Source organism: Convolutriloba macropyga, chromosome 12 (assembly GCF_964194025.1).
Source record: "Convolutriloba macropyga chromosome 12, txConMacr16.3, whole genome shotgun sequence".
Classification (NCBI taxonomy): Eukaryota; Metazoa; Xenacoelomorpha; order Acoela; family Convolutidae; genus Convolutriloba; species Convolutriloba macropyga.
The window spans coordinates 44,751,721-44,779,695 of record NC_134479.1 but is presented as its reverse complement, the minus strand read 5'-3'; the positions used below and the strand labels follow the sequence as shown (position 1 = coordinate 44,779,695).

General features: G+C 36.2%; 1 protein-coding gene across 5 annotated transcripts in view; it reads left to right on the top strand.

Moving 5' to 3' along the window:
• LOC142350656 (solute carrier family 22 member 13-like) overlaps window positions 1-27,975 on the top strand; it is a 47,522-nt gene that overhangs the window by 4,727 nt on the left and 14,820 nt on the right. For 4 of the 5 annotated variants that reach the window (XM_075402569.1, XM_075402567.1, XM_075402568.1 and 1 more), the window contains exons 3-10: window positions 5,605-5,793; window positions 8,018-8,259; window positions 10,896-10,999; window positions 14,256-14,410; window positions 17,432-17,600; window positions 23,348-23,591; window positions 23,899-24,023; window positions 26,002-26,213. In XM_075402569.1, the coding sequence (XP_075258684.1) occupies window positions 5,605-5,793; window positions 8,018-8,259; window positions 10,896-10,999; window positions 14,256-14,410; window positions 17,432-17,600; window positions 23,348-23,591; window positions 23,899-24,023; window positions 26,002-26,213 (1,440 nt within the window). The remainder of the gene's footprint in view (window positions 1-5,604; window positions 5,794-8,017; window positions 8,260-10,895; window positions 11,000-14,255; window positions 14,411-17,431; window positions 17,601-23,347; window positions 23,592-23,898; window positions 24,024-26,001; window positions 26,214-27,975) is intronic. The other variant, XM_075402570.1, reaches the window with a different exon arrangement.

The following is a 27,975-nucleotide window of genomic DNA, read 5'->3' as shown; positions in this document are numbered from 1 at the left end:
CTGTGTGTTGGCGAGATTTACCGATTCTGGAGATGAGACCGGGAAATTTGTGGGAATAAATCCCGGTCAATTATAGGTCTGTGACCATCTTCAACGACGGTGACTTTTACGTTCATAATTGACCAACCGTTACATTTCACTGTAGTATTTATTACTCCAATTGTCTTGATTAACTGATTAGAGAATGTCTTGAGGTCTTGGAATGCCAGTGGCTGCGTCCAGTAGTTTTCTTTGCTGTTCATTAACACCACGTTTGCAAGCTTTTATTTATTATAATGCAAACGCTCCCCAATTCCGCGAATGTTTTTTTAGTGTTTTCGAATTGAATTTGCATGTTGACTGGCTCTACTTCTCTCAGACTGTCACTATCTGAGATAACTGCTACACAGTTGTCATCGATATGGTTGTAGTCGGAGTCATACTTTGCATCGTATATAGTGTCTTGTCGTATCATCGCATCAATTTGATTCACTTGTTACACCACAGTTGCAGATGTGCCTAATTTTGCTGCTTCTGAGGATGCATCGCTGACATTATTGACTCTCGGCTTCGGTTCTATTTGATATTTTGTCATGCGACAAACTTTCGCAAAATGATTTATGATTCCACATTTTTTGCAGTTTTCCCCCTGCTGGGCAATTTTGATGATGAAAAGATGACCAATCATATCCGCAATTCGGACAAAGTGTAGGTATTAACAGATGCATTTGCGAGTTAATTTGATACAGTATATGCTGCAGGTCCCGATATTTTCAGTTGGTTTTGGATACCCATCTCGATGGTTTTTGCCAGTTCCAAAAATTTTCTTGTCTTTCCTTGTCTCTCTTAACAGTTCTCCTTTTATCTCTCCGTCTTGCATAATAGCAATAAAAGTATCCCGGATTATAGATTCCTCATGACTGCCTAGGTCACAGTTTAAGAAAAATTCTCGGAGACATCCGTAAAACTTTTCTCCTAAATCTGGTTTGAGTTATTTTTGCTCAAAGAATGTGTATCAATCAAACGTTATATTTTTTTGTTTAGTGAAGACATTATAGAGACTGTCCCAGATATCCTCCGTGGAAATCTTATCAATACGCACTGTTGGTTTTTGGGAACCAAAAATCCATCCGTCGGCCTTCCGTGCCTCGACTAACGCATGTAAGTGAGACGGCTTTGTTATCGCCAAATTTCCAAGGCCTATCTTATCTTCATAGCCACAGAACTCCCGCTGCTTCAATTTTCTGACACTTGTTAAGCCATGCGTTTTTGTGTTGCTCATTACATATTCCACAATCTCTCTATTTTTGGGCTGCACTTTTGTCCACGTCTTCTTCGTAAATTGGCTCAGGGGAAGTTTGACTTTGTCAGGGGTTCTTCGCGTAGTATGACAATTAAGATGCCTCTTACTGCTAGTATTGCCAAATTTAAAATGATCCTTCATCGCTCCCAACTCAATGAGGGTTCTAGGGTTGATCCTTCCCAAAATAACTCTATCATGAAAAAGGCTCGTTCTTTGGTGCTGACTGCGCCAAGTGATACCTCAGTTCGTGACGTATACAATTGAAGAGCGGTTGCTTGTCCAAGTTTTTTAAATTGGATTCGAGGCGCGAATCCACTGCCGAACGCATAGCTTGAATCTACAGCTATTAGAGTTTCTGTTGAATTATATTACGATTCTAACTTTCTTTTCTAGTTAGGGAATGCTGACGCGGTTCCACTAACAAACTATTCTTTATCCAAACCAGAAGGTTTTGATAAGCAGCTGAGTTAAAGATTGAAAAGAAGAGTGAACTTACTTGAATTAACAAAAGTGCGTTGCAAGAACATATATGAATAAAGGTCTTTTTAGTCGGAGGTAAAACTTGCCTCATTGAATAATTGAAAATTAACGGATGAACACGATAGTTAATGAGGGTCAGTAAATTAGTACATATTTCCAATAATTTAATATGTATATATCACAGAAGAAAAAGCCATCACAAAACTTGAAAAGAAAAGTCATGCTATCTTGAAAACCATATCGAAGACCTTACATATTCATGGTGTAAGGCCCAAAAAATAAAAGTTGACATAGCTTATCACTCTGAGTTTAATGCTTCTTGTGGTAACTTGTAGCTCCAGCAGGGGCCGACGGAGCGTTTATTCCATGTTAATGAGTGACCACGTCAATACAACTGGAATTTTTTTGCAGCACTGGAAACTTTATGATTCACATACGAACATTATAAATCATGTATTAAGAACACAAAAACCAAATTTTGAAAATAGAATTCGAATTTTCATTAAACCTTTAAAAACGCAAAATCATTCAATTGAAATTTCAGAATTTTAAGCAACGTATCCAAAAACGTCTGACAGGAGCCAAGTTGCCGTAAATTGTTTAACTACGCCTGAAGCTTAAAGTGATGCATAGACTGTGGGTTTGGAAAAATAGCAAATAGTTCACATTAGATTCTTGGATATCATAAAAAAGCTTTAAAAAAACCATGTAGCAATCGAAAAAGAAGACTGTAAGAACCATCTACAGTAAAAAAATCGTGAAAGAACATATTGGTAACCAATAAAGAATCACGTAGGAATGCTGTATCAATTATGTAAAAACCACGAGACATACAATAGAACCATGCAAGAACCCCATAAAAACCTTGGAAAAGTTATGTATGAGGCATGAAGAAACCTTGTAAGAACGATGATCCAAAACAAAATAAAGACAGAACCATTTCAGAACACCATGTAAGAACGATGTATGAAGCATTTATAAAGCCCGTACGAACGACGAAACATATAAGGTTCATGAAAAATCCAGGTAGGAATAGTATGAGTACTGTATAAGAAAAAAAATGAAAAATTTAAAAACCATGTAAAAACGATGAATCATATATGTATCAAGAAGACAAACTATGTAAGAGCCCTGTGAATAATACGTAAGAACGATGTATGAAACCTGCATAAACCATGTGAGAACGATGTACCATTTGAGAATAATGAATTAGTCAATTAGGAACCGCTTAAGAATAATGTAGGAAACATCTTTGGACCATGTAGGAACCATATATGGACCATTTAAGAACCATGCTAGAACCATATATGGTACAGATATAACATAAGTCGTGTAAAATGCTTAAAACTGAGACCGCTTTATAAACGTTGTATGGGTATTCCAAGAATGCAGAACTGTGCATTTTACCGTATTCAAGGATGCCATACAAAAATCATAGTTGAATTCTGGGCAACAAAGTAAGACCATTTAACTTTTGTATTGCTGTGTTTGGTTCTTGTATGTTCTTCCCACGAAAAGTCCACCCGAGTTTACGGGGAGATTTTGTTTGATCCTAGAATGATTACCAGTAAATCATACAAATCTCTTTTTGAAACATTATTTCATAAATTTTTGATACTTAAATTACTACCGTTCTTTACAGCTTTCAAGATGATACACGCAGAAGTAACTTTTCCAGAAATAAATTATTGAAAAATGAAACAATATGATTGAGGTTTCTTTAAAACTCCAGAAAAAAAAACAAGTTCCACCAGAAAAAATAGCTTATTTGTAATTTGTCAAGACAACATTCAGAGGAAAGATCTATAACTTCTACATATTTGGTACCCTCTTCCAAAACTTATTTTGCGCGCAATTACAGAAAACCACAATATACTGTAACCGTTAAATGACAATTCAATTACATCCAGACTACACTAGAAGGAAATTATTGATGATTTTTCACGTGTTGTTTTTGACCTTGTGTGATTACCAAAAGATTTTTGCAACTTCCATCAAAAATGAAAAAAGTTTAAACTATTTGTACTTTCAAATAGTTTTCTTATTTTTCATGCATGGATATTTCGATTCATATAAAGTACTTCAACGAGAACAAAGAAATTGTACAAATCATATTTGTCCTCTCATTACTTCTAAGAATTTTGTGCTAGCAGTACGCTTTGCAAGCAGTACTGGCAATTTAATTTATTTACTAAAATGTAAAAAGCGTTTTTCAGCAGTTTCTGTAAAAAAAGCTTTGCAACTAAAATGTAGATTTTACTAAAAAAGAATAAATCTAGTCTCAATAATTTCACACATTAGTCTCCACGTTTGCCTCCAACTTTCAAGCGGAATGAAACTTTTTTATTATAATTTTGCTTCATTGAAAATTTTTCTAGTACAGTTATTTTTTTTTTATTTTTCTGTAAAAACCAGAAATGTTGCATTTTGGAAATTTTTGGTTTTGTTTTTTTTTAATCTTTCCCTAGCCCGTTTTTTAAGGCCTATATTTTTTAGTTCAGCTCGGTAATTTACGCGTTTGTTTGTCAGAGCGGCTTGCATAAAAGCTTGGTTGACTAAGAGTGGCCAGACGTTTGGCAGAATCGCTCTCTACAAAAAAGTGTTGAAAACAAAGTTCGTAGTTTTAGGTCTTAACTAAGCAGCCTTTGTTTTAAGCCACTATCAAATTTTTTTGAAATTTCCGCAAATTGTTTGATTTGGATTGATATTAAATTTGCATTCAATTGGAAACCAGACGTAAATCTAGAATTGAAAAAAAATGTGTCTTCCTTGTTGTCTAAGTGTTTACATAAGCTAGAGGAAGTTTTTGTTTACTTGCGATGCAATTCCATGAAACACTTTTTTGCGGCTTTCCTTTTTCTGTAATGGTTTCAATGATCTATTGTAACAGGAGTTACGAAATTTTGACTATATTTTATTTTTTTTAAAAATTGAAAGAAGGGTATTGTCGAAGGCTATAGTTTTAGAAATTTTCGTTTTCAATTCTAAAAGATTTTTATTCTTATATTTTAATTTTTTTGTTGGGAGTTGAATAATCGAATAGCCCTTTAGTTTGCTTGATCGGCTTTTTTTATTTACCAAACAAATTTGGTTACTTTATTTTGAAGCATTTTTTTATCTGAGAGATTTGGTAAAGATTTTTTTTCTCGTTTTCCCCATAATAAAGCAAATAACAATTTTAAGTTTCAATTGACGAGCAAAAATCAGTTTTTTTTGTTTTGCCATTGGACCTGTTAGTAACCAAAGGCTAGTTCAGGTGTTCTCGTTAGCTGAAGACAATATTTGGCTCGTTGAGCCTTTCTTTTGTCTATATATATTTTAAAAAGCTAAAGAAAAACCAGTTTTGTTTTTCAGTGAAATATATAAGCGCTATTTGGCTGACAAGAATTGTCTGACGCTTTGTTGTGTGCAATTGGTTTGGAATAATCGACTTTCTTCTTGATATTTTTCTTTGGTTTGCTAGATTAGTGTGTGCCAGGGGTAAGCTAATGTGAGTCTTATCAGTTTTAAGACAATGAACCATTGTTTCAATGCAAGATTTTTAATTGCACCTACACTTTTTATGATCGTTTTTCATTTTTAATGGACTTATTCAAATTACATCCATTATATTTTGACCAACAGATTTACATCATTTATGGCGTTTTAGTGATCCATTTTTGATAATTTCTCACAATTTTTGCTCTTCCAATCGCTTTAATTATTTTCTTATTCAAATTTCGATCAACTCTTTCATCGGAGTTTGATCAGGCTTCTCGATGCGAGACAACTCGACTCTTGTGTTTCTCACCGAAAGTTTTTTGGGTAATAGTTTAATAATCCATTGTGCTGGATCGTTTCAGGCTATAGAAACAAATGGCATCTGATCATATTCACCGGAATTATCATCGTATCGCTACAGGACGGAGGAAATATAATGTGGCCTGTTTTTGGAGCAGCTCACATACCCCACAAGTGTAGGATCCCAGGACTGGACCACCCGGCATTTAGGGATGTTCCGCCGAATCTCATCGAAACAACGTTCTATGATGGTGCGTCAACAGATGAAAATTGCTGCACACTTTTGTGAAGGGATTTTCTAAATTTACAGAGAAAATTCCCGGGTTTCATTTTTCCGCCCAAAATGATGTAAGAGTGGGGCTGCAATGGGAGGATTTTTTAGGAAAATGCAGCTCAAAACTCTTACATTTTTTAAGGCTGCATTGGGCTTCCAAGGGGGGTAGAATGGTGCAAGAGTGAGGGGGTAAAAGACAAATTACCCACCCCCCCCCCCCCACTCTTACAGATTTTTGGTCTGCCAAGGGGGGTAAAATGGTGTAGGAGTGAGGGGGTAAAAGACAAATTAACCCCCACTCTTACATCTTTTTTGGTCTGCCAAGGGGGGTAAAACGATGTAAGAGTTCGGGGGTAATTTTTCTTTTACCCCCTCACTCTTACACCATTTTACCCCCCTTGGCAGACCAAAAAAGCTGTAAGAGTGGGGGGGGGTAATTTGTCTTTTACCCCCTCACTCTTACACCTCTTCATTTTACCCCCCCCCCCCCCCCTGGCAGCCCAACTCTTACATCATTTTACCCCCTCAATATTACATTGTTTTAGTCCCCACCCATACCTGAAGACTGCCAGTCTTGAACCCACAACCTTTGTACCCTCAGCTGCGTCGCCTTATCCTCCAGAGCATCAAAACTTGTCCAACTCTTGACGGTCTATATATATATATATATATATATATATATATATATATATATTTGAATAATACTTGTTAGAATTGCCCCATCTCAGCAAATTACCCCCTCACTCTTACATCATTTTACCACCTCAGAACAAATTACCCCTTCACTCTTAAATCATTTTACCCCCCTTGGCAGCCCAACTCTTACATCATTTTACCCCCTCTGAACAAATTACCCCTCACTCTTGCACCATTTTATCCCCTTGGCAGCCCAACTCTTACGTCATTTTAACGTCTCTGGACAAATTACCCAATCAGGGGTAAGAGGGGTAATTCATGAAAAGTCCTCCCTTTGCAGCCCAATGCAGCCCAGTCTTACATGGCAATTTCAGTCATGGGTTGGGTAAATCCTGAAAAGTCCTCACAATGCAGCCCATTGCATCCCTCTCTTACATGGCAATTTCAGTCAGGGGGTAATTCCTGAAAAGTTCTCCCATTGCAGCCCAATCTTACATGGCAATTTCAGTCAGGGGGGTAATTCCTGAAAAGTCCTCCCACTGCAGCCCATTGCAGCCCACTCTTACATGGCAAATTCAGTCAGGGGGTTAATTCCTGAAAAGTCCTCCCATTGCAGCCCATTGCAGCCCACTCTTACATGGCAATTTCAGTCAAGGGGCAATTCCTGAAAAGTCCTCCCATTGCAGCCTATTGCAGCCCACTCTTACATGGCAAATTCAGTGGGGGGGTTAATTCCTGAAAAGTCCTCACGTTGCAGCCCATTGCAGCCCACTCTTACATGGCAATTTCAGTCAAGGGGCAATTCCTGAAAAGTCCTCCCATTGCAGCCCAACTCTTACATCATTTTATCCCCTCTGAACAAATTACCCCCACACTCTTACATCAATTTACCCCCCATAGACAAATTACCCCCCCCCCACTCTTACATCAAAATGGGAGGATTCTAGGGAGGACATTCAACCCGGGTTGAAGTACCTGGAGCTTAGGCCTTGTGGCAATCAGTACTGTACAATTAAAAGACGCTTTCTGCTATTTTTATTTTTCCTGGCCGGAGATTACAGAGGCATCCACATAGTGTTTTACCCCGCATGAAAATTCTATTCTTGCTTTTATCTGTTCATGAAACGACAACTACTGATATTTTACTTGGAATAAAAAATCAACAGGATTCAAGTTGGCTGTGAATATTTAAAGTGCACTTTGTAAAATTTAGTAAGTCTCAAAATTAGCAGGTTTCATAAATATATTTTGAAAATTGAAGTCTAACTGTGTATTTAACTCATCGGATGCATTTTCTATTCGGATTTTTAAATTCGTGAGTAGAAAACCTTTAGCCGTTTCTCGATTGAATTTATTTTGGGAAAAATACGTGACTTTGTATTATTTCAAATTCTTTAAACCCAGTTTTTTTCCTATTAAACCTGTCCAACCCGGCATTAGGTTCTCACGTTTCTTTTTCCAATATGACAGTATTACTAACTGATGCGTTTGCATTTCCACTGCTGCTGATCACCGACCGAAATTATCTTTTAAACTTGATAAACTTTTGTTTTTATCTATTTCAGACCCGGGTAAATTTGGCTGCAAAGGTGTAACAGCCGACAATCAAAATGGCTGTACCGCGCTCAATCTTGACCCCAAAGAGCTTATAGATGAAGCATCGCTTCGCAACATATCTCTTTCACAGCTGCTCTCGGCTGGTCCACATCAGTCGGAGGCTATCGGGAAAGCCGAGTTTAAAAGGTGTGATGAAATGAATGGATACGAGTTCATGCCTGTTGACGTTGAGGATTCGGTGGCTTCCGAGGTCAGTGCTTCTTGTTTTCTAACAATATGGGAGTAAACGCCATTGTCTGACTCTGCAACCATTGTGCAGTTTTTGCAAATATGCCTATTTTTACAACTGTTTTTTGCCATTTTGTTATCCAGGACTTTTATCACTCAAAATCTTATAAGAATATTTTTATTTTAAGATCTGTTAAGGTGATGTACCCCTTTAAAAATGCCTGGCAGGGAAAACTAAAAATGAAGTTGTCAATTTGAGAAATTAAAAAAAATTTACCATCTTGCACTATAAAAATACCACAATACTGGTGTGTTCACTGGCATTTTCACCTGTTAAAAGAGAAGCCAGAACAATTTTTGTCAGTGCAATATTACATATCAGTTTGTTCACTCAGGCGTATGCAGACATAAAAAAGAAATTTCCCCTCTCATAATGTGGTTTCTTTTTTATAGCTGCGAAACTGTAAGCTGAGTGGAGCTGTATTGCAGTGCTCTTGGTTTTTTACAATTCAAAAAAATTGAATTGTTTTGGGGCGCTGTCCTTTTTGTAAAGATCTGTTCACACATTTTCATGATTTTTGAAGTCAAATTGAGTAGTGATTTTGCTCACGCCGAAACAGGAAATGGAGCGAAAAAGCGAGTGGTTTTGTGGCGTGAAATTTTTTCGCACTAACTTAAAAGTAGAATGAGAAAACGGTATTTGAACAAAAAATCTCTTTCTCGCTAGTGATTTTTTGTTCACCTGCGGCAATTTCACTTTGATTTTTCACTGTTTTTTCAATTTTTTGGATCGGTTTTTTTCTAAAAGGTTTTCCCATTCTATTCATAGTTCATTCTAGGCCTAGTTTTTGTGTCTGAAACATATTTACTTTTCTCACTAGTGGTTTTTTTTTCACATGCGGCACTTCGACGTTGATTTTCTGTTTTTTTTCAAAATTTTTTGATCTGATTTGTTCAGAAACGGGTTTCCCATTTCACTCATAGTCCGTGTTTCAGGTCTAGTTTGTTGTATAGTCAATGGAAATTTTTTGAATTGTACGTCAGGACTTGTCTTGCTATGTTTTTCTTGCAGTAAAAGAATTTGAATTGTGTTGGGGCGCTGTCTTTTTTAAAGATCTGTTCACATATTTTCATGATTTTTGAATTCAAACTGGAGTAGCGATTTTGGTCACGCGGAAACAGGAAGTGGAACGAAAAATCGAGTGGTTTTGGGGCGTGAATTTTTTTTCGGTCTTATTTCAAAATAGAGTGATAAAAAGGTGTTTGAACAAAAAAATTCGCTTTCTCGCTAGTGGTTGTTTGTTAACATGTGACAACTTCGCTCTGATTTGTACTGTTTTTTTAGTTTTTTGGATAGGATTTTTTTCTAAATGGTTTTCCCAATCCATTCTAAGTTAATTTTATGGCTAGTTTTTTTGTTTGAACCAAAGTTCAATTTCTCGCTATTGGTGTTTTGTTCACGTGCGGCATTTTTACATTGATTTTTCTGGTTTTTTAATTTATCTTTTTCTAATATTTTTAAAAGGTTTTTCACAATTCTTTCTCAGTCCGTTCTGGATATAGTTTTTTGTTTAGTCATTGAAAATTCTTTGAATTGTACGTCCTGCTATGTTTTGTTTCGTCGTCTGACGCTCTTTTTCGTTTTACATTTGTTCACACATCAAAGCTGAAAAAGTCAAATTTTTGGAATGACTTCTTCCTCTCACTAACAGCGTTTGCGCACGTGACGTCATTTCTCACTCTCTCTAGAAAAAGTTTTTAAGGCATTTACGTGATTAGATTTTGATCATACCTCACTCAATAAAATGACTTTTGCACTTTAAATTTAAGTTTAATTTGAAATAGTTTAAGGTCGAAGGATCTCATATGTGCAGTAAAGGTCCCTAATAGAAGGCTTCTGCGGAATGAATTTCAACAAGCTTTATTAATTTATCGCTGAATGTTTTTACCTAGCTTTTTGAGCGGCGTCGATTTTTTTTTCAATTTAGATCTGTATCTGTTTCTATCTCTATTTATTATATCACACGCAAGTCTATTCTTTCGCAGCTATTCCGGCAATCGTTTCTTTCATTAGCCAGTGTGAACACTTAACAGGAGGTTTTTTGCTATAATTTTCAATTGTGTACCCTAAAGTATCAAAATACAAACTTTTGCTTGTCATACTCTACAAGGGATTAAATAGATGCAAATTTTGGACTTCCATGAGACTACAATGATCCATTGAGGGAATTTATGCTTTTCCGAAATTACTGTGATCCATTGATGGCGATTTAGTTGTCTATGAAACTATGGGAATTTTGCCTTCTATGAAATTATTGTGCTCCATTTTTGGAAACGTTAGGCTAAGAAATTGATCTGATCATAACTTCACTGAAATGATCCGATCAGTTTCTTGGCCTAAAATTTCCAAAAATGGATCACAATAATATCATTGAAGCCAAAATTCTTGCCTAAACTTTCGTGCGTTCATTGGTGTTTCCAGACCGTGTAATTTTGAACGCACGACACCCCACTTGTGCGTTAATTTCGGTCTGGACATATCGACTTTCCGTCTGGCACCTCAACCTGGGTACGCAAATCCATTTATGGAAACCAATGGAACACCAACCCTTGTAAATCACTGGGGCAAAAATAAGCAGCTATGTTATTTCATTTCAGATGGAGCTTCTGTGTGGCCGAGAGTACTACAGAAGGATAGACAAATCATTCTTTGCCCTAGGCCAGTGTATAGGCGCTATTCTCCTTGGATATCTGTCTGACAGGTTAAAATCTCTTTTGAAAAATAATTTAATCATTCGGATTGTTCAGATCGAGGTTTTCGCAGGAAACGGTGTAAGAAATGCACTGACAGCCGCTGAAAAAAAATTGTTTCTAGTGAACAAATCTTGTATAACTATGAAGTTAATGTGCTCAATTTTCAACACCTGTCTTACATATTATCATATTAAGCGGATAATTGTGTAATATTTTTCAGCATCAAATTATTTTCTTCAGCGCCTGTCAGCACATTTCGTGCACCGATTTCAGTACTTGTGCTTCATTCTTTAGGAAATTGGCCGACATGTTGTAAGAACGATGCTGAAAGAGAAGAAATTTTCTCTTTTTCTAAAGTGCTAAAATAATGTAAATGCGCTAAAATCTTGTAGTGTTAAATTTTTGCGAGGAAAGTGTTTAGAAAATGGGTCATGTAAGAGATGTAACGAAAAATGTGCTGAATTTGTCTAAGAAAAAAGTGCCCAAAATATATTAATTCAGCTCATTCACCGACTAAAACTTAACTTTCTACACATTAAGCATATTTCCTAGATATTTTTAACACATTCTGCGCATTTCTTACAAAATTTTCCGCCTACACTCGCTGTCCACCTGACCCGGGGGTATAGGTTTTGTGACTCTAAATCAAGTGGATGAGAACTGAATTTTGAATTGACTTCTACAGAATCACGTAAGTAAAAATTAAGCGACCCTGATAAAGTCAATGAAAAAATCTTCCAATAATTGAGAGCCGCGAGGTGGCAATACAGGTAAATCAAATTTTCGATGCTAATTCATCTGAGTTGCGTAACTTGCTCGACAAAAGATCCAAGTTTAAAATCTGGTGCTGTATAAGAAAATTTGGTATTGCAACATTAAAGAGACCTTGAAATGCTCTTGCAAGTTTGAAAATGCAACAAGTTAATGTATGTCAACTTCTGGCATTGAAGATTTTCTGCATTTTAAAACTGGCATATTTGTGCTTCATTTTGATGCAGTTCATCTGAAAACAGTAGTAACTCTTTGAACTTAATTCTGATTTTGAAATTTGTGTCATTTGACGTTAAAGGTATCCCTAGTGGTCGATGAATAAAAAACTTGCAAGAATCTTGCAAAGCAATCTTGCAAGTGAATGCATACCGGTACCAAGATTCTTGCAAGATTCTTGCAAGTTTTTCGATTCACTTGCAAGAATCTTGCAAGCTTATCGATTCATCTTGCAAGAATCTTGCAAGCTTTTCGATTCAAATGCTGGGGAAAAGGGGCCAACGGAGAAAGGGTGCAGATTTTTGCAGCAGTAAACTTGTCTTAGCATTTGCATGAGCCCTTTTGACTTCTTTGACGACTAAAGACGGTGCCTTACTGTGCTCCAAAAGGAGCGCACCCTGACCTAGCCGCCAAAGAAAAAACAAAGACCCTAAATAGCTAAGACTAATGCGCGAAGAGGTCACAAACAAAGGCGGGGGGTTATCGCGCTGCGCGAAGGGGTCACAAACAAGGGCGGGGGGTTATCGCGCTGAAGAAAGAAACAGACAAAAATATAAAAAAAACATCTAAAATTTTTTATTGAATTCGGTTTTGTAATTTGTTCAATAAACAATAATTTGCCTCAAAGATGTTTTCTACAATATTTGTAACCTGATTTATTTTTTTGCCTTGATTGATATCTTGCAAGATTCTTGCAAGAATCTTGCAAGTTTTGAATCAGCTTGCAAGATTCTTGCGAGTTTTAAATTCACTCATCACTAGGGATTGCACAATACTTTAGTTAATTACCTCTTGACACTAAATGTTAATGCTGAACTTCTTTAAGCTACTAACAAAACCGGCTCTTAGACGTACACCTCGCCATCGACACTCTGAAGAACTAAAAATATCTGCAATAGAACTATGCAGACCTACGTGCAGTGAAAGGTATATCAACAAATTTTATCACAGTTTGTTTCGAAATTGTTAAGTTTAAAAAGTTAAAATCAAACAAAAACAAAGATGGCGTTGTCTTTCCAAAACCATATTAGCTATGAAATGACCAGACAACTCAATTCTGCCAGCAATAAACCAAAAAAAATATGAAACTTTGAATTTTGAACAAGAATTCAAAAGAAAGTTAGGTCAAATGTGAAACTGTAGAACGGGATTTTTGATATATGTGGTCAGCAACTGAAATTATAAAAAACAGAAATAAAATCAAGTCAGGTCACTCTGAAATGACGCTAAGCGAACCTCTATAGCTAAATCTTAATTTTAAAAAAAATGAAAGGTCGCAAATATTGTTCCACCAAGACAGTGAAAAATGAAGCTTCTGGTTCAACTTTCAAACATGTGTCTACACCAGGTGTTATGTCACAGCATTTAAAAAACATGAACTCAAGTTGCGGATAATTTTGTCGAAATTTCATCACAACCAGCCAAATGAATGAAATTAATCTAAAACAGCGGAAATTTTCATCCTTCACGGTCGAAAAAGATGTATCGTCTTTTACAATCTGGAAAAACTTCGAGTGCCCAAACTGTACAGCAGGAAGAAAAACGTTGTCTGCACCACAAGCAGAACCAGACTGATCAGCAAAACCAGTTTGTCTTGAAGATAATCTCAGCAGCGGACAATCGCAAAAGTGACAAAATTTCATCGATTTAAATCTGGCAATAATCAGGATACCGAGTTGAACTAAACTTCACAAGATCAAAACAAAAAGGGGCTTAATTTTTCAGCTTACCAGGAAAAAATTGAAATGAGATTTATAATTCGTGGTAGAACTTCAGCAAATTCAAGAAGGCCAGCTCCCACTTGAAAACTAGACAGGATATCATGACACTGAGCTTCAGTGAGGACACCTTTTTTGTAAATTGTGTATACAGACAGCCTTCACTCAACTTAGGGCCAAAAGGGACAACCATTTTTCATCGTACTTCAAGTAATTTGATACGGTTGCTATTTTTTTAAAAAATGTAACTCTAAGTTTACTGAATTCAAATTTCAGCATAATTTAGGGCCAGTTTTGATCACATTGGTTGCACTAATTGAAATCAAGATGCAGAAAGCGTTGCAAAGAGTCATTGACCTTAAATCCAATAAATTTGCTAAGCATAAATCTTCTAGTAGTTAATCTTTTTATTTTGAAGTCAAATTTGTCCGATCATTGGTAGTGACCAGTGTGGTTCAGTTTTTTTGAACAAATGATTGATACGATATTCTGATAGATCAAACAACCGAAACAACCGAAACGAGAAAATAATTATTTTTAAAAATTTGATCTGTTAAAGGTTTGGCCGGAAGAGAGTGTTGACAATTCAGTTCATTCTTGAGATCCCATTCATAGTTGGAATGTCCTTCTGCAACCACATGCCTCCCATCATTCTACTCAGATTCATAATCTCCATCTTCAACATGGCAAAGTACCCCATAGCAATCACTGTTGGTAAGAAACGAAAAGTCAATTAAAAACTCCTGTGCACGTTTTAAAATACAACCCAAGTTGCATTTTTATATGATCAGACTGTTAGAAACATACAGAGTAAAGGAATATATATATATATATATATATATATATATATATATGTGTGTGTGTGTGTGTGTGTGTGTGCGTGTGTTTTAGGGTCGTTGTTTAAATTTTTCCAGCCCCAGGAGCCACTAAACCTCCTATAGGGTTTGATAATAGGTTACTGAAAAAAAAATTTGGCCATGGAATGGTTTTCAACATTTTAATATTACAATTTGTAGAAATTTTTTGATAAAACTTGCAATTTCTTTCAATTTTTTCAAAAATTGTCACCCTATTTTATTTTTCAGCCTCAAGGGCAAGGAACTCCTCTTGTGTTTGATAATAGAATACCGCATAGTTTTTATTGGCAAAGAAATAGTTTTCGGTTTTTAATAATGCGAGTTTTAGCAGTTTTGTTAACAAAACTTGCAATTTTTTCAAAGTTTTTTTTTGAAAAAATTCACCCTCGAGTTTTTCCGGGTTCATGGATTTTATAAAGTTTATGTAGAGTTGCTGGATTGGTAGTTAAAATAACACGAGTTTTATCAATTTTTTTGATAAAATTCAATTTTTTTAAGTGAAATTGCAAAGTGCATTGGATTAGATGGCGTCTCTAAACGAAGAGATAATTGAGGTTTCCGAAATCTTGAATTTCGCCTTTGAGACATCCTCTGACACCTATCTATTTAGTTTTTGTCTAATATGGGTTTTGTATCCTGGCTACTGCGTACTTTGATTTCACAGCCGACCCGGACCTGAGTGGCATAATTTTCAGTACTGAATCACGAAAATATCATTCTGATTCTTTCTACGACCAGAGTTCTGATCATGTCAATTATTAGTCATTTCATGATAAAATTCAGAGTACAAATCTGAACTTAGTATGAACAGAACGCAATTCTGCCAAAAGATGCGCACTTGACAGCAATGAGGACATTATAAATACCTGCCTAATAAATTATGTGTACCTGCCTAGTGACATCTCAATAAAGGTCAAACCAGATAAAGGAAAAAAATTGAACGAGATTATGTTTGAGTAAGTATGCTTGGATTGCTGATATGAGCGCGATAGTTTTTAATTTTATAGATGTTGAGTTAGTTGTCGCTTCTGGGACAATTCTGATTAATTTTTTTTAATGTCAGTACATCAAAACGAATTTTTTAATACGTTGTTTCAAATAGTCATGCTTGTACTTATACTAATACGAGAGTTGGTTAGCAAACTCGTTTTGTCTTATCTACAGTTATTCGGGCAAAGTGTGTTTAAAGAGAACAGGCTTCATCAAAATTACCTCTAATCAAGGCTAATTCCTGAATAGGATTACTTAGGACTGAGCATTTGGTCAGTAGCCCAGAAAAAAAACAAGTTCAAATTCTATTCATTCATTTGGCGTAAGATTTGTTTGGGGGGTTTTCCGAGACAGTTCGTTTGAGCCTCAGAATTCGCGATTCTGACTTATAACAGAAGTCTGTAGCCTAGTGGTTTATCTCTGGCTTTAAGTAGATTCTCTCAATCAGTCTATGTTACAGCTATTTATGAGTCTGCAATCATGACGATTGCAAAATCATAGGCAGGTATGGAACGCGAGCGATCTTTGTAAACCTTTTGTTGCCCGTTAAGAGTTGAGTTTTCTTTGAAAGGTATGTTTTTTATCTCTTTTTCAATAAGTGTGGAGCTCAAAATAGTTTGTGCGATACCAAAGGCGGGACAAAAACAGGTTCAACAACAGAAGAAATAACTGTAAAGATCTTCTGAAAAGTTAACGAAAGTGATTCCAGCTGATTCAAACTGAGATGATAATAATATCAATGATCGGCTGTTTACCAAGATTTCATTAAATTGCGCCAATTTTTCTTTTTTTGGAAATATTGGGCTTTGTATTAGGCAAATGAGAAAATTTTCATGAAAGGGGGCAATAATTAGATGCGCATTGTCTACCAACTTGAACTCAAAAATCGTTTGTTCGAGTTCAGAGCTTAAGTTTTAACAAGCTGAATTTGGTCACTTTTAAAAAGTTCTAGTTATCCTAGTGCTGCCTGCGTCCTGGTATGAGTAAGCCGATTTTGCATGGTCTTCAATTTGGTCTTATGAGGACTGCTTGTTTTTTGGTTCAAAGCTGGAATGTGTTGCCAATGTCTTTGAAAACATGAATTCAGTCAAAATGACGTTATAAAAAATATACACGAAAATATAACGTTAAAATTGACGCTTTATTCTTAGGGATTAACTTTAGACGTGTTTGGAAATGTTTTTTTTTAATATTGGGAACAAAAAATTGATCCCCTCAAAATTTAAAGAAGTACTCAATTCACGAACTTTTATGGGCTGTAATATTTGCAATCCGATTTTCTCCAGGCCCCGTTCTAAGTTTGGATAATTTTATTTTCACTCTGCAGTTTTTTTCTGCGTCCAAAAACTTTGCCTGAAGTCTGTATATGGAATGGAATGATTATTCAAGGAAAAAAGTGCCATTTTTTGCAATATAGAGGACCTCTATATGACCAAAATGTTGGGCAAATTTTGCTAATTTGTACTTTCAATTTTTTTTTGAAATTGGAGGATAACATTTATTGACAGCAGTTTTTTTTCTGGAGCTTTTGAAATTTTTGTGTTGTATTTTTAGGTGCAGGCTAGTTTTATGTATATGGCGGAAGTTTTCTGCTACACTTCAATTTTTGAACTCAGTAGTCCATGAAAATTATTGAAAGCAGTTATTTTGGAGCTTTTGAAAATGTATTTTTTTTGGATCTATTCTGGATCTACTCTGTTTAGATCTATTCCGTATTCTGCTTAGTGGGCATATAGCGTTTATGCACTCCCCCCCCCCCCGCGCACGTGCTATTTTTTGCATAGTATTGTGTTATATAACAAAACAAATTGTAATTGGGTGGCATAAAAAACACTACTAGAGAAGGACAGAATGGATGCTGTATTTTTAATTACTGCGTTCTTTTCAGGTGCAGAAGCAGTTTTGCCCAAACATCGCAACATAATCGGAATCGGACCTGGAATGATTTATGGAATTGGTGCGTCAGTCTACACAGTGTTTGCCTACTTCATCAGAACTTGGAGGATCTTCACTACAACTGGCATGTGGTTTTGCATACCTTGTATGCTTTACTGGTTGTGAGTTCGCACACCTCAAATTCAATTGTTTTCACCAAAAGTTCAAGTATATTGTTTCAATTAAAATATTTCCACCTTGTGAAACAAGAATTTAAGAAATTCTAACTTGTCCTAATTTTGGTGTTCAGGCTTTTTTCTTCTTTTGTGGGCATCCCTGTCCCCATCCCGAATTTGAAAACATTTTCCACGAGTTCCCTCTTTTTTAATAACTAACACAATTCCTATTTTTATCAAATGGTCATTCTTATATTATTTTCAATCAATTTTCTGTTTTTTTTGTATAATTCAATTATCTGGCTTAAAATTTTAACCCTATGCACGGAGATGATCTAAAAAAAATCATCAAAATTTAAGCGGCAACAAGTTTGTCATAATCGCATTGATCTTAATTTAGCATATTTTATAAACCTTTTAACTAAACTCCGTAAAAAATGTGCATCAAAAAATAGCAGACAAGATGTGGCAACAGTACTCTTGAGTATTGTGAACCATTTTAAAATCACCAAATCATAATGCGAAAAACCTGGTATGCCGTTTTGATTATGGGAAGCTTATATGAAATGTTGACTATCATAGGAAATGAGCTTTGGTTAAATAAAACTGTCAATATCAACGATAATGACAAAATATTGAGAAAATCGGATAACCTTATCTGGCTCAATTTTTATTGTCACGGAAACGCTGTAAATTGAAATTTTCCATCTTAGACCTTTTCCCGTTTGAATTGAAATTATGTCCTTTCTCGTTTGCTCGCCAGTTATTTCTGTTGAATGCCTATCTTCGGAACTTATTTTAGGTAGAAACTTTTAGTGGAGCTGCTCTTTTGCTCTTTTGTAGAAACTCAACGACGATATTCATGCATTTGCACATCCAGATTGATTGTTCTTCGTCATCTTCGGCTGTTGAACAAAAATTGTTTTGTACAATTGATTTTTATAGATGACTAATGAAAATTTTCCTACTCGTTTTGTTTACCAGTCATGTATCCTGATATAAGGTGGTCTCTGAAAACAATTGCTTGTCTTGTCTTTACTGCCACTTAGGGAGATGATTCAACCATACTTCAATTGATCTTGTGATCCATTACCTCGAAGTCAATCTGCTATCACTGAAGTTTTGAGCTTAAATGGCTGGGAATTTTGAGGGATTGTGCTGATACAATTGAAACCTGATATCATCTAGGTCGATTGAACGTTTCTTTCATTTGAAACTTATGAATCTAAGTTATTTTTGCACTCGATTGCCTGAACTCAATGTTCTATATACGTCCTTAAACATCCTCAATGCTCAAACATTATAAGCTTTGCTTACAAATGAATTTTAGAAAACAAATTGAATTGTTTTTCCTTCATTATAACTCTGAAAATGCAAGCTGGAAAATTTGCTTAATGTCTATTCAGAGCTGCTAGCTGGATTCAATTTTTACCTTTATTTGGGGAATGATCGAAAACCATTTTTTCCATCAAAGTTATGTGCAAATTGCATGAATTATTTTGAACTTTTCTTGGCAAAAATTTGGGACACCTAATCAGACATCATCAATTTTTAACACGTTTAGTTTTGGATAGATAAAGTTTTTGAGCTGCACATAACTGTAAAATGCACTGTAGATTTTGCATACAGTTGTCAAATGTTGTTTTTCAAATAGGAATAAACGATTTCAGGACTTTCGATCCAGCGATATCCCTTCTGGGCCCTTTCTAACTTGGGTATGTTTCTCTATGGCCTTTTTAGAGCAACATAACTTTAAATGCGAAACGCAGAATAAAATTGCCTCTACCTTCTATTATTTTTTTTCAACAAAAAATGCAAAAAAAGCGCGCATAAATTCCTGCAGAGGAAAGTGTAGCGTTTTTTTAATCAAAAAGTTTGATCTGTTAATTTTTTGACTTATTTGTTATAAATTTCTAATGCCGGAAAATCCTCGCTGGCTTCTTGAAGTGGACAGATACCGAGAGTTCGAAAATTTGCTAAATATATTGAGAAAAGAAAAAAATCCAATCGACAATCAGCTCTGGAACAAATAACATGAACTAAAAGCTCAAGAACCAGAGCGAATCTCAACCTGGTAAAGTTTGACAAGTTTGTTCAGGTTCTAGCAGACGTTTGAACAAGCAATGGTAATTCAAGAAACTGATATGCGGTTTTGAATATGGCAAGCATTTATGAACTGTTGAGGAATTGAGCTTTGGCTAAATTAAATTACACTTGGTTAAAGATAACGAAGAATCTTAAGTTTTACGTTATAAATTTATATATATATATATATATATATATATATATATATATATATATATACATATACATATATTTAATATATATAAAGTCAATCCGTGCACTTTATCTGTGCCATATGAACCACGTTTTAGCTTTTGCTCACAATTTCTGACAGTTTGTGGTCGCGACTTTTGCATCTAGAGTGAAAATTATTTTGTTGAAACTGGAAACATGAACTATTCAAAAGGACAGAACAACCAGATGATTCATTCGGTAGAATGAAAAATTTACATCAGAGACTTTTTTAAAGTATCAAGATGCCGATTTGAAAATATAAGATAAAAACGACACAAACTCAACGACAAAATGACTCAATCAAAATCAAATCTAATATGTGCATCATGATTTACGGTCGAAAATCTAGGGTTGACCCAACATAGTTTTTTAATAGCAATTATTGTAAATGTGTGTGTCTTTTGTTATGCAAAATTTTTGCTTGAAAATTTTTTGCTTTTCTTCTAGAACATTCTTTGACTTCTCAAGTGACTTTTTCACGCTTTCGTTCATCATTTTTGAGTAATTTCTAGTGCTCCGAAGTAAAGCTTGCTGCTAATATGAAATCGGTTGCAGGATAGGAAAGTTAAGTGACTCGTATCGCAGTGATTAGTGCGGGTGGCCATGGATCGGGAGGTAAGTGGTTCGAATCACGTTGGGGTCGAGGTTTTTTGCACCCATAAAGAAAAATTGATCTATACAAAAGACCATGAATTAAATTGCCTCGCCTGCCGTTCAAGAGCAATTCTTCCGACATTTGTCGGTTTATGTTTAATTTGTCTTTTGTAGAATTGATTATTTTCAGGAAGTTTTTTAACAATAAAAGCACTTCATAGCCAGATATGGAAACATCAAAATCATATAAAATTAAGCTAATTAGACTTGTCAAAATCAACGATAATGACAAAATATTGAGAAAATCGGATAACCATATCTGACTCAATTTTTATTGCCATGGAAACGCTTTGAATTTGAATGTTTCATCTTTAATCTTTTCTCGTTTGAATTGAAAATCTGTCCTTTCTCCTTTGCACCCCACTTATTTCTTTTGAATGCCTATTTTCGGAACCTTGTTTTAGGTAGTAATTTTTAGTGGTGCTGCTCTTTTGCTCTTTTAGAGAAACTGAATTGACGATATTCATGCATTTGCGCATCCAGAATATTCCTCGTCATCTTCGCCCGTGGAGCAAAAATTGTTTTGTACAACTGATTTTTATAGATGGCTAATGAAAATTTTCCTACTTGTTTTTTGTAGAACGTCTTTTGCAATGTTAGCTTGTGGGTGCAGTCATGTATCCAGATATAAGGTTGTCTCTGAATACAATTGCTCGTCTTGTTTTTTCTGCCACTTATGATTCAACCAAACTTCTATTGATGTTGATTCATTACGTCGTCTGCAATTTCTTACCTGTGAAGTTTCAAAATTAAGTCTGCTGGGAATCTTGAGGGGCTGTGCTGGTCCATTGATAGCCTGATATCATCATGGTCGATTGAACTTTACTTTTATTTGAAATTTGTATATCTATGTTATATTTGAACTCAACTGCCAGAAGCCAAAGTTCAGTATACGTTCCTAAACCTCCTCATTGCTCAAGTAGTATATGTTTTGCTTACAAATGAGTTTTAGAATACAATTTAATTTTTTTTTTTCATTTTAGCATTGAAGATGCATGCACAAAAATTTCCCCAATATCATCTACTGGGAGCTACTGCCTGAATTATATATTTGCCCTCAGTTGGGGCAATGATTGCAAGCCCTTATGTTTATTGACAAGGATATGGGCAAATTTTATGAACTCCTTTGGACTTTTCTTTGCAAAATTTAGGATAGTTAGTTCAAGTTGCTTTCTGAAACTGCTAACAGCAATGACAAAACATTTTTTTATCAGCAATCGTCAATTTTTATCACCTTTAGTTTTGAATAGATATAGTTTTTGCTGCTGTACATATCTGCAAAACGCACGTGTGTGGTAGGTTTTCTTATATGGTTTTCAAAAGGTTGTTTCCCAAAAAGTAATTTTTGTCGATTTTAGGTCTTTGGGTATGGCGATATCCCTTCTGGGCTTTTCCGTTATCGCCTTAATCCCTCCGCTCCCCAGCTTAGTGATCATATATCTGCAGCCCCTCCTAATTATACCATAATGTGGGGCTACATTTTCGGGGGTATACTGGGAAATTCTCATCCATTCATTGGTTCAACTTTTCTTCTGATTCATTCAAATTTAACCATTTACAGTAATCAAGGAAAGACCCACTGAAAATGCTCAGGGTGTGATCACACTTCATGCCAGATTCCCAAGGTGCACATTCATGAAACGACTTTGAAGGTCTAGTGGTGGGGCCAATATTGACTACAATCACACGGTCCAGGAACTAGCTAAAGTCCAGCTAAGTTCTTCTCATGGGTCCAGCTAAAGTCTTTTCATAACCAACTAAAGTCGAGCAAGGTCTTTTCATGGGTCCACCATTAGTCTTTTCATAAACAACAAAGTCGAGCTAATGTCTTTTCCTGGGTCCACCGTTAGTCTTTTCATAAGTCTGCTTTTATTGAGAATTCCGAACTTTTATTTTTTTGCTTCTGTGCATATAGAAGCAGCACCGGAGCAAGAATAAACTGTTTTTTGACAGAACAGTCCAACTTGAAAAACAGTTGGAAAACTTCCAAAAAAGTTTAGAATTTTGGCAACTCTTTAGATAAAACAGTTATGGCAGCTGGTTTATATTACCATATTAATTAATTTAATGAAATCATGTAACTTGAGTATGATGGCCCTATTCTCCTTAGCCAGGACACAAATATGGCGTTATTCAGTTTGCTTACCCTTCCAAAATTATGAATTATCTTATTTTAAAAACGATGAAGGTTTTTTAGGGATTTAGGTTTCTTCAGAATTGTAAAAGCTTAGGGAGCATACATGTTGACTACATTATAATCAATTGTGAGCATAAGAGTTGCACGGAAAATTGTCGTTGCAAAAAAGCGATCTTATGAAAAGACTAATCGTGGACCCATGACAAGACAGTGCTCGACTCTAATTGGTTATGCAAAACTCTGCGTGGAACCATGGAATGACCTCAGTTGGACTATATTCTTCTTTGCGAATATTGGGTCGAGCTGATGTCCATCCCTCGTTTTGGGTCCAGTTAAAGTCTTTTGTGAGCAATCCGAGTCAAGCTAAAGTCCAACATGTCTTATAGTCTTTTCATAGCTCAAATGAGTCAAGTATAGTCTTTTCATCGTACATTTATGTCGAGCATTGTCTTTTCATAAGTCTGTACCTAGACCTGGGCAGCGACACTAATTTTAATTGTCCAACGCAGAATAAAATACCATCTAGCTTCCAATATTTCGTTTTACAGATAAAAACAAAAAGTGTGCATTTTGTTTCAAAGTTGAGTTTCCAGGAGATGGAAGAGGAGCATTTTTGTTACCCGAAAACGTTGGCATGTTAACATTTTAACCTTTTTTGTTATAGACTTCTGATGCCGGAAAGTCCTCGGTGGCTTCTTGAAGTCGGCAGATACCGAGAATTCAAAAAAGTTGCCAAAGATATCGAGAAAAAGAGTAAAAAGCCAATCAACAATCAGCTCTGGAACAAATTAGACAAATTTATAGCTCAGGAACCAGAGCGAATGTCGTCCTGGGAAAGTGTGAAAAATTTGCTGAGGTGTAGCAGAAGTTTGAACAGTCAACGCGGCGAAGCATCTGAAAAACAAAAGGTCACTTTTTAAAATTAAAATTTTGTCAAATAATTCAGTGAAGTTTAAATTTTCAAACCCTATTGACTCTACTATAGTCTCTTAATATATTGACTCCACTAGATTCGAACGACTGACTTCACTAAATTGACTCGAACTATATTGTCTCCATTTTATTGTCTCCCTATAGTCAAAATATTCTTAGTAAATTTCAAGACTTTTAACATTTTCTTAGAAATAATCTTTATCAGGAAAATGCGAAGACAGGCGAAATCAGAAACATGTGAAAACTGAATGTTGAAAATTCTAATATTTGGATTATTGGTAGAAGACCAAGAACGCCCATGGAGATGCGGGAAGAGTTGTTGAAAAATCCAGTGGATTTGACAAATTAGCCCAATTGTTCAAACATCCACTGCTCAGACGATGGCTGATGATACACTGTTGTATTTGGTAAGTTCAAATAAATTACTGATATAGTCACCAAAATATTAGTCTTTATTTGGGTCCTAATGGCCTTTTATTGACAAAATGACCTGGTTTAGTATGCAAGTAAAAGAAATGGTTTTAATAAAAACAATGGTTTTTAAATAAACGAAATGGTTACAGTACTTTAAAAATTCAAAATGGAGTATGGATTTTTGCAGCTCTTTAAACCTAGAGCCCGGGTTGACCAAACTTACCAACATTAAAACGGACCTCTACGGTCCATAAAAGTCCATAAAAAATTTCGTGCTCTAAACTTACTCTGATTTGTAAATTTCCATAATAGTTCGTTTTATGGTTGCAAGTTTATATAACAATTATCAAAACGGTGCATCAGATATTAATTCTCTTTTCCTGACAATATGCTCAGTGTACGATTGCTATGTTGCAGTTATGACCTGTTCTATGGTTAATAAAATACCATTATGGTTTATTTTGAGGTTGATACGGCACCTTTAGGGTGAGTTTTATGGTTGATAAGTCACAATCATGTTCCGTTGTATAGTTAGAAAGGTACCATCATAATGATCCATTTCTTGAGTAGTAAGTGATCAGTTTTATATATTGCCCGTTTTATGGCTGGTACGGTAAAATATAATATGGTACTGTTTGTTGAGAAAATTATGAGTACTTGATCAAGATATCATGATAATTCCTCGAAAAAAGCAAAACTTGAGAAACCCTCCAATTAAGATAGTCTATGCTCAAACTGTTTTCTAATGCTACCACTCACATCTTCCTACGAAAAATATATCAATCAGCTAAATTCGACTGAACAACAACTCAAGTGGAGTTGGAACGAAAACAATTATATATTCCATTACATTTTTATGCCAAAAAGGGAGACCTTTCTTATGGAATTTCATATAATTTTTTTTTATAAAAAAGGGGCTTGTTCAATACCCCTACAATAATGAAGTCACAAATTTTTTGCACAACTGGGGATTGAACCAGTGATCTCCTGTACACGAAGACAATCTTCAGTCTTGTGGAAGAGTAGGAGCCATTTGCTAAAGAATTTTTAATGGACATTTTATAGTAACACAGAGTACAGCGACATTTATTCAAGTTCAAATACATCAAGCAAATGACTTTTGCTTGCCTGATAAATTAACATGAATGGATATGAAGACATTAAGATCAATGCTTTCCGGTTTTACAAAGTCTATGAAACTTGATACCCCTGAAAAGTTTGTATCCTCAGCTGATTCTACCTATTAAGCCTTTAGACAACCGCTGACTGTCCAACACCCGGCAGTCCATCTAAATAACTGATCTTTGTTAGAAAATTACCCTATTTAACCCCTCTCAATAAATTAACCCACCCTCTCATATCATTTTATCTCCTTGGCAGCCCAACTCTTACATTTTTTTATTCCCTCTTGAGAAATATACCCTCCCCCGTACTTGTTTCCATCATTGTATTCCTCCTGGCAGCCCCAGTCTTACATCATGTTATCCTTTTACTACACTTGGTATATTACACCCTCAAACTTTTACATCATTTTACATTACCCTCTTTGGCAGTTTTGCTCTTTCATAATGTCACTGCTTTAGTAAAAATTGCACCCTTGCTCTTAAATTATTTTGGAGCGCTTGGGGGGGGATTCTTCAGAAGTCCTCCCATCGCAGCCCAATGCAGCGCACTGTTATAGCACGATTTTGGTCATGGGGCAATTCCTCAAAAAGTCCCATTGCAGCCCATTTCCTGCGCCTTTTTACCCCCTGTCAAATTAACTACCCCACTCTTAAATCGCTTTACTCCCTTAGATAAATTACCCACTCAGTCGTTCAAAAAATGGGAAGAACTTAGGAAAGAATATCAACCCAGAATGGCCCAGAACGGTATTTTTAAAAATCCAAACCTAGGGACAAATCCAGATTAGGGAAAAATGGAAAAAAAATTTTCGGTGGTAATAGATAATCATTTAACGGTTTTTTCCAGGTCTGCAAACATGGTTCTGTACTACACACTGACAATGGGTCAGGACATGTTTGGGCTGGACCTGTACACGTTCACATTCATGATGGGATTCTTCGAAATCCCAGGAGTGCTTTTAGCCATTTCAGTTGTCAATTTTATCGGGAGGAGGACTACAATGATTTCGGGAATGTTGTTATGCGCCTTCTTTTTAGCGCTGTGCTACTTTTTTGAAGGTAGAGTCTTTGAATCTTGTTTAATATAACCCCCCTGGATTAGTGGGCATAGAGCAAATACACCCAACCATCTCAAATAGCCGTAAACGTAAATACAGCAGGACACTGGAGTTATTCTTTGAGAGGGGATGGGGGGGGGGGGGTTGTTATGACAATGATGTCTTCATGCGAATCGTCATATCTAACAAAACATAAGTGTTTTTGTTAATTCAACAAGTACCCGACAAAAAGCAAATGTCTTATATGCTTTAAATGATAAACACTTCAGGTCTCATCAAGCTATCTCTTAAGGTGTACCTTATATGAAACTATCAGTAGACTGCCATTATACGCGTTTCCCTCATTTTAGTTTACAAACCACATACACTCGTTAAACTTCAACGACTATAGTACATCACCTAGCAGCATTGTTGCTTTTTAGCTGTAAGCAAACTACGAAACACTAACAAGCATATATGAAACGTGAAAGTCAATCAGTAGTTTCGTATCTTTGTTTGAGATAAATTTTGTTCTTAACTACCCAGGTCGAGGTTTGATGGTGAATTTTTGTAAGAGATGCGGTGAAATGATGTGAAAAAAAAAAATTTTAACGCGTTTTTTTCTGACATCTTTTTGCGGTGAATGCGGTGAATAGCGGTGAGCCAAGCAAGCTTCTCTTCGACATCTTGTCTCATGTGTGACCAACAGAAAAGTTGGCGGATTCTCCTTAACGTCTTCTCTACAGCAAATTGCCCCCACTGACTAGGTATGCGTGCAACTGATCCAAAATTTCCCTCCTGCCCACTACTGGAACAGCGATTTGAAGGATTGGGGGTTTTCCGTCACAGCAATATCATCGCCGGAAGAGAAAGCATTTCCTCACAGTGAGTTCATTTAACCTAGACCAATATGCCAACACTTCGGACCCATGCACTGCTTCCTCTCGCGTCACCAAGTTTGAACCAAAGCACTCAAGGCCTCCTCCGGGATTGTAAGGAAGTCACAGGAAAACTCTGCTAATGGATTCGTCCTCCTGCTGCATTTTCTTACATCAAGCGTCTCCTACTCCAGGTTATTGCCTGTCCGTCCAGTGCGTCATCCTCCGAGTCGGCGACCCTGCCCTCTTCTACGTCTCAGGCCATTCCCGTGTTCTTGCAAAAACCACTTTGATAGAAACAGTCTCGGGGCAACTACCAGTCAATCCTTCTCTCTCTGGCTCTCTCCTGACAACCAGTCCCGTTCGTCTGATTTGCGTCCTGAGAGACCGTCAGCATTGCTAGGCTGACTCTCTGCTCCGTGCACAAACGTGAAGTCAATTTCCTGCAGTTTCAGAATCATCCGGAATGTCGTCCAATCTGCATCTTGTCGAAACATCCAACGTAAGCTCGCGTGGTCACTTCTTAGGACGAATAGAACGTCCAGCAGATATTTTGGTACCACTTCACGGCTTGCATTACCACGAAGGACTCTCTTTTGGTGGTCGAGTTTATAATCTACATCCTGCTTAACACTCGTGACGAAAACACCAGGGGTCGATCCATTCAATTGATTTCGTTGGAAAGCACTGCTCCAATACTCATATTACTTGCATCGGTGTCGACAATGAACGAGCCCGTCTAGTCAGGTTACTGTAGACCGGAGGCAGTCACTAGCTCTAACCTTTTCTGGTCAAACGATATTTGCTGAGCTGGGTCTCTAAAATCGCGCACTCTTCTTAGTCGAATCGTGCAGGGGTTTGTTGATGCTCGCAAGGTTCTAGATGAATTGATGAATCTTCGATAGC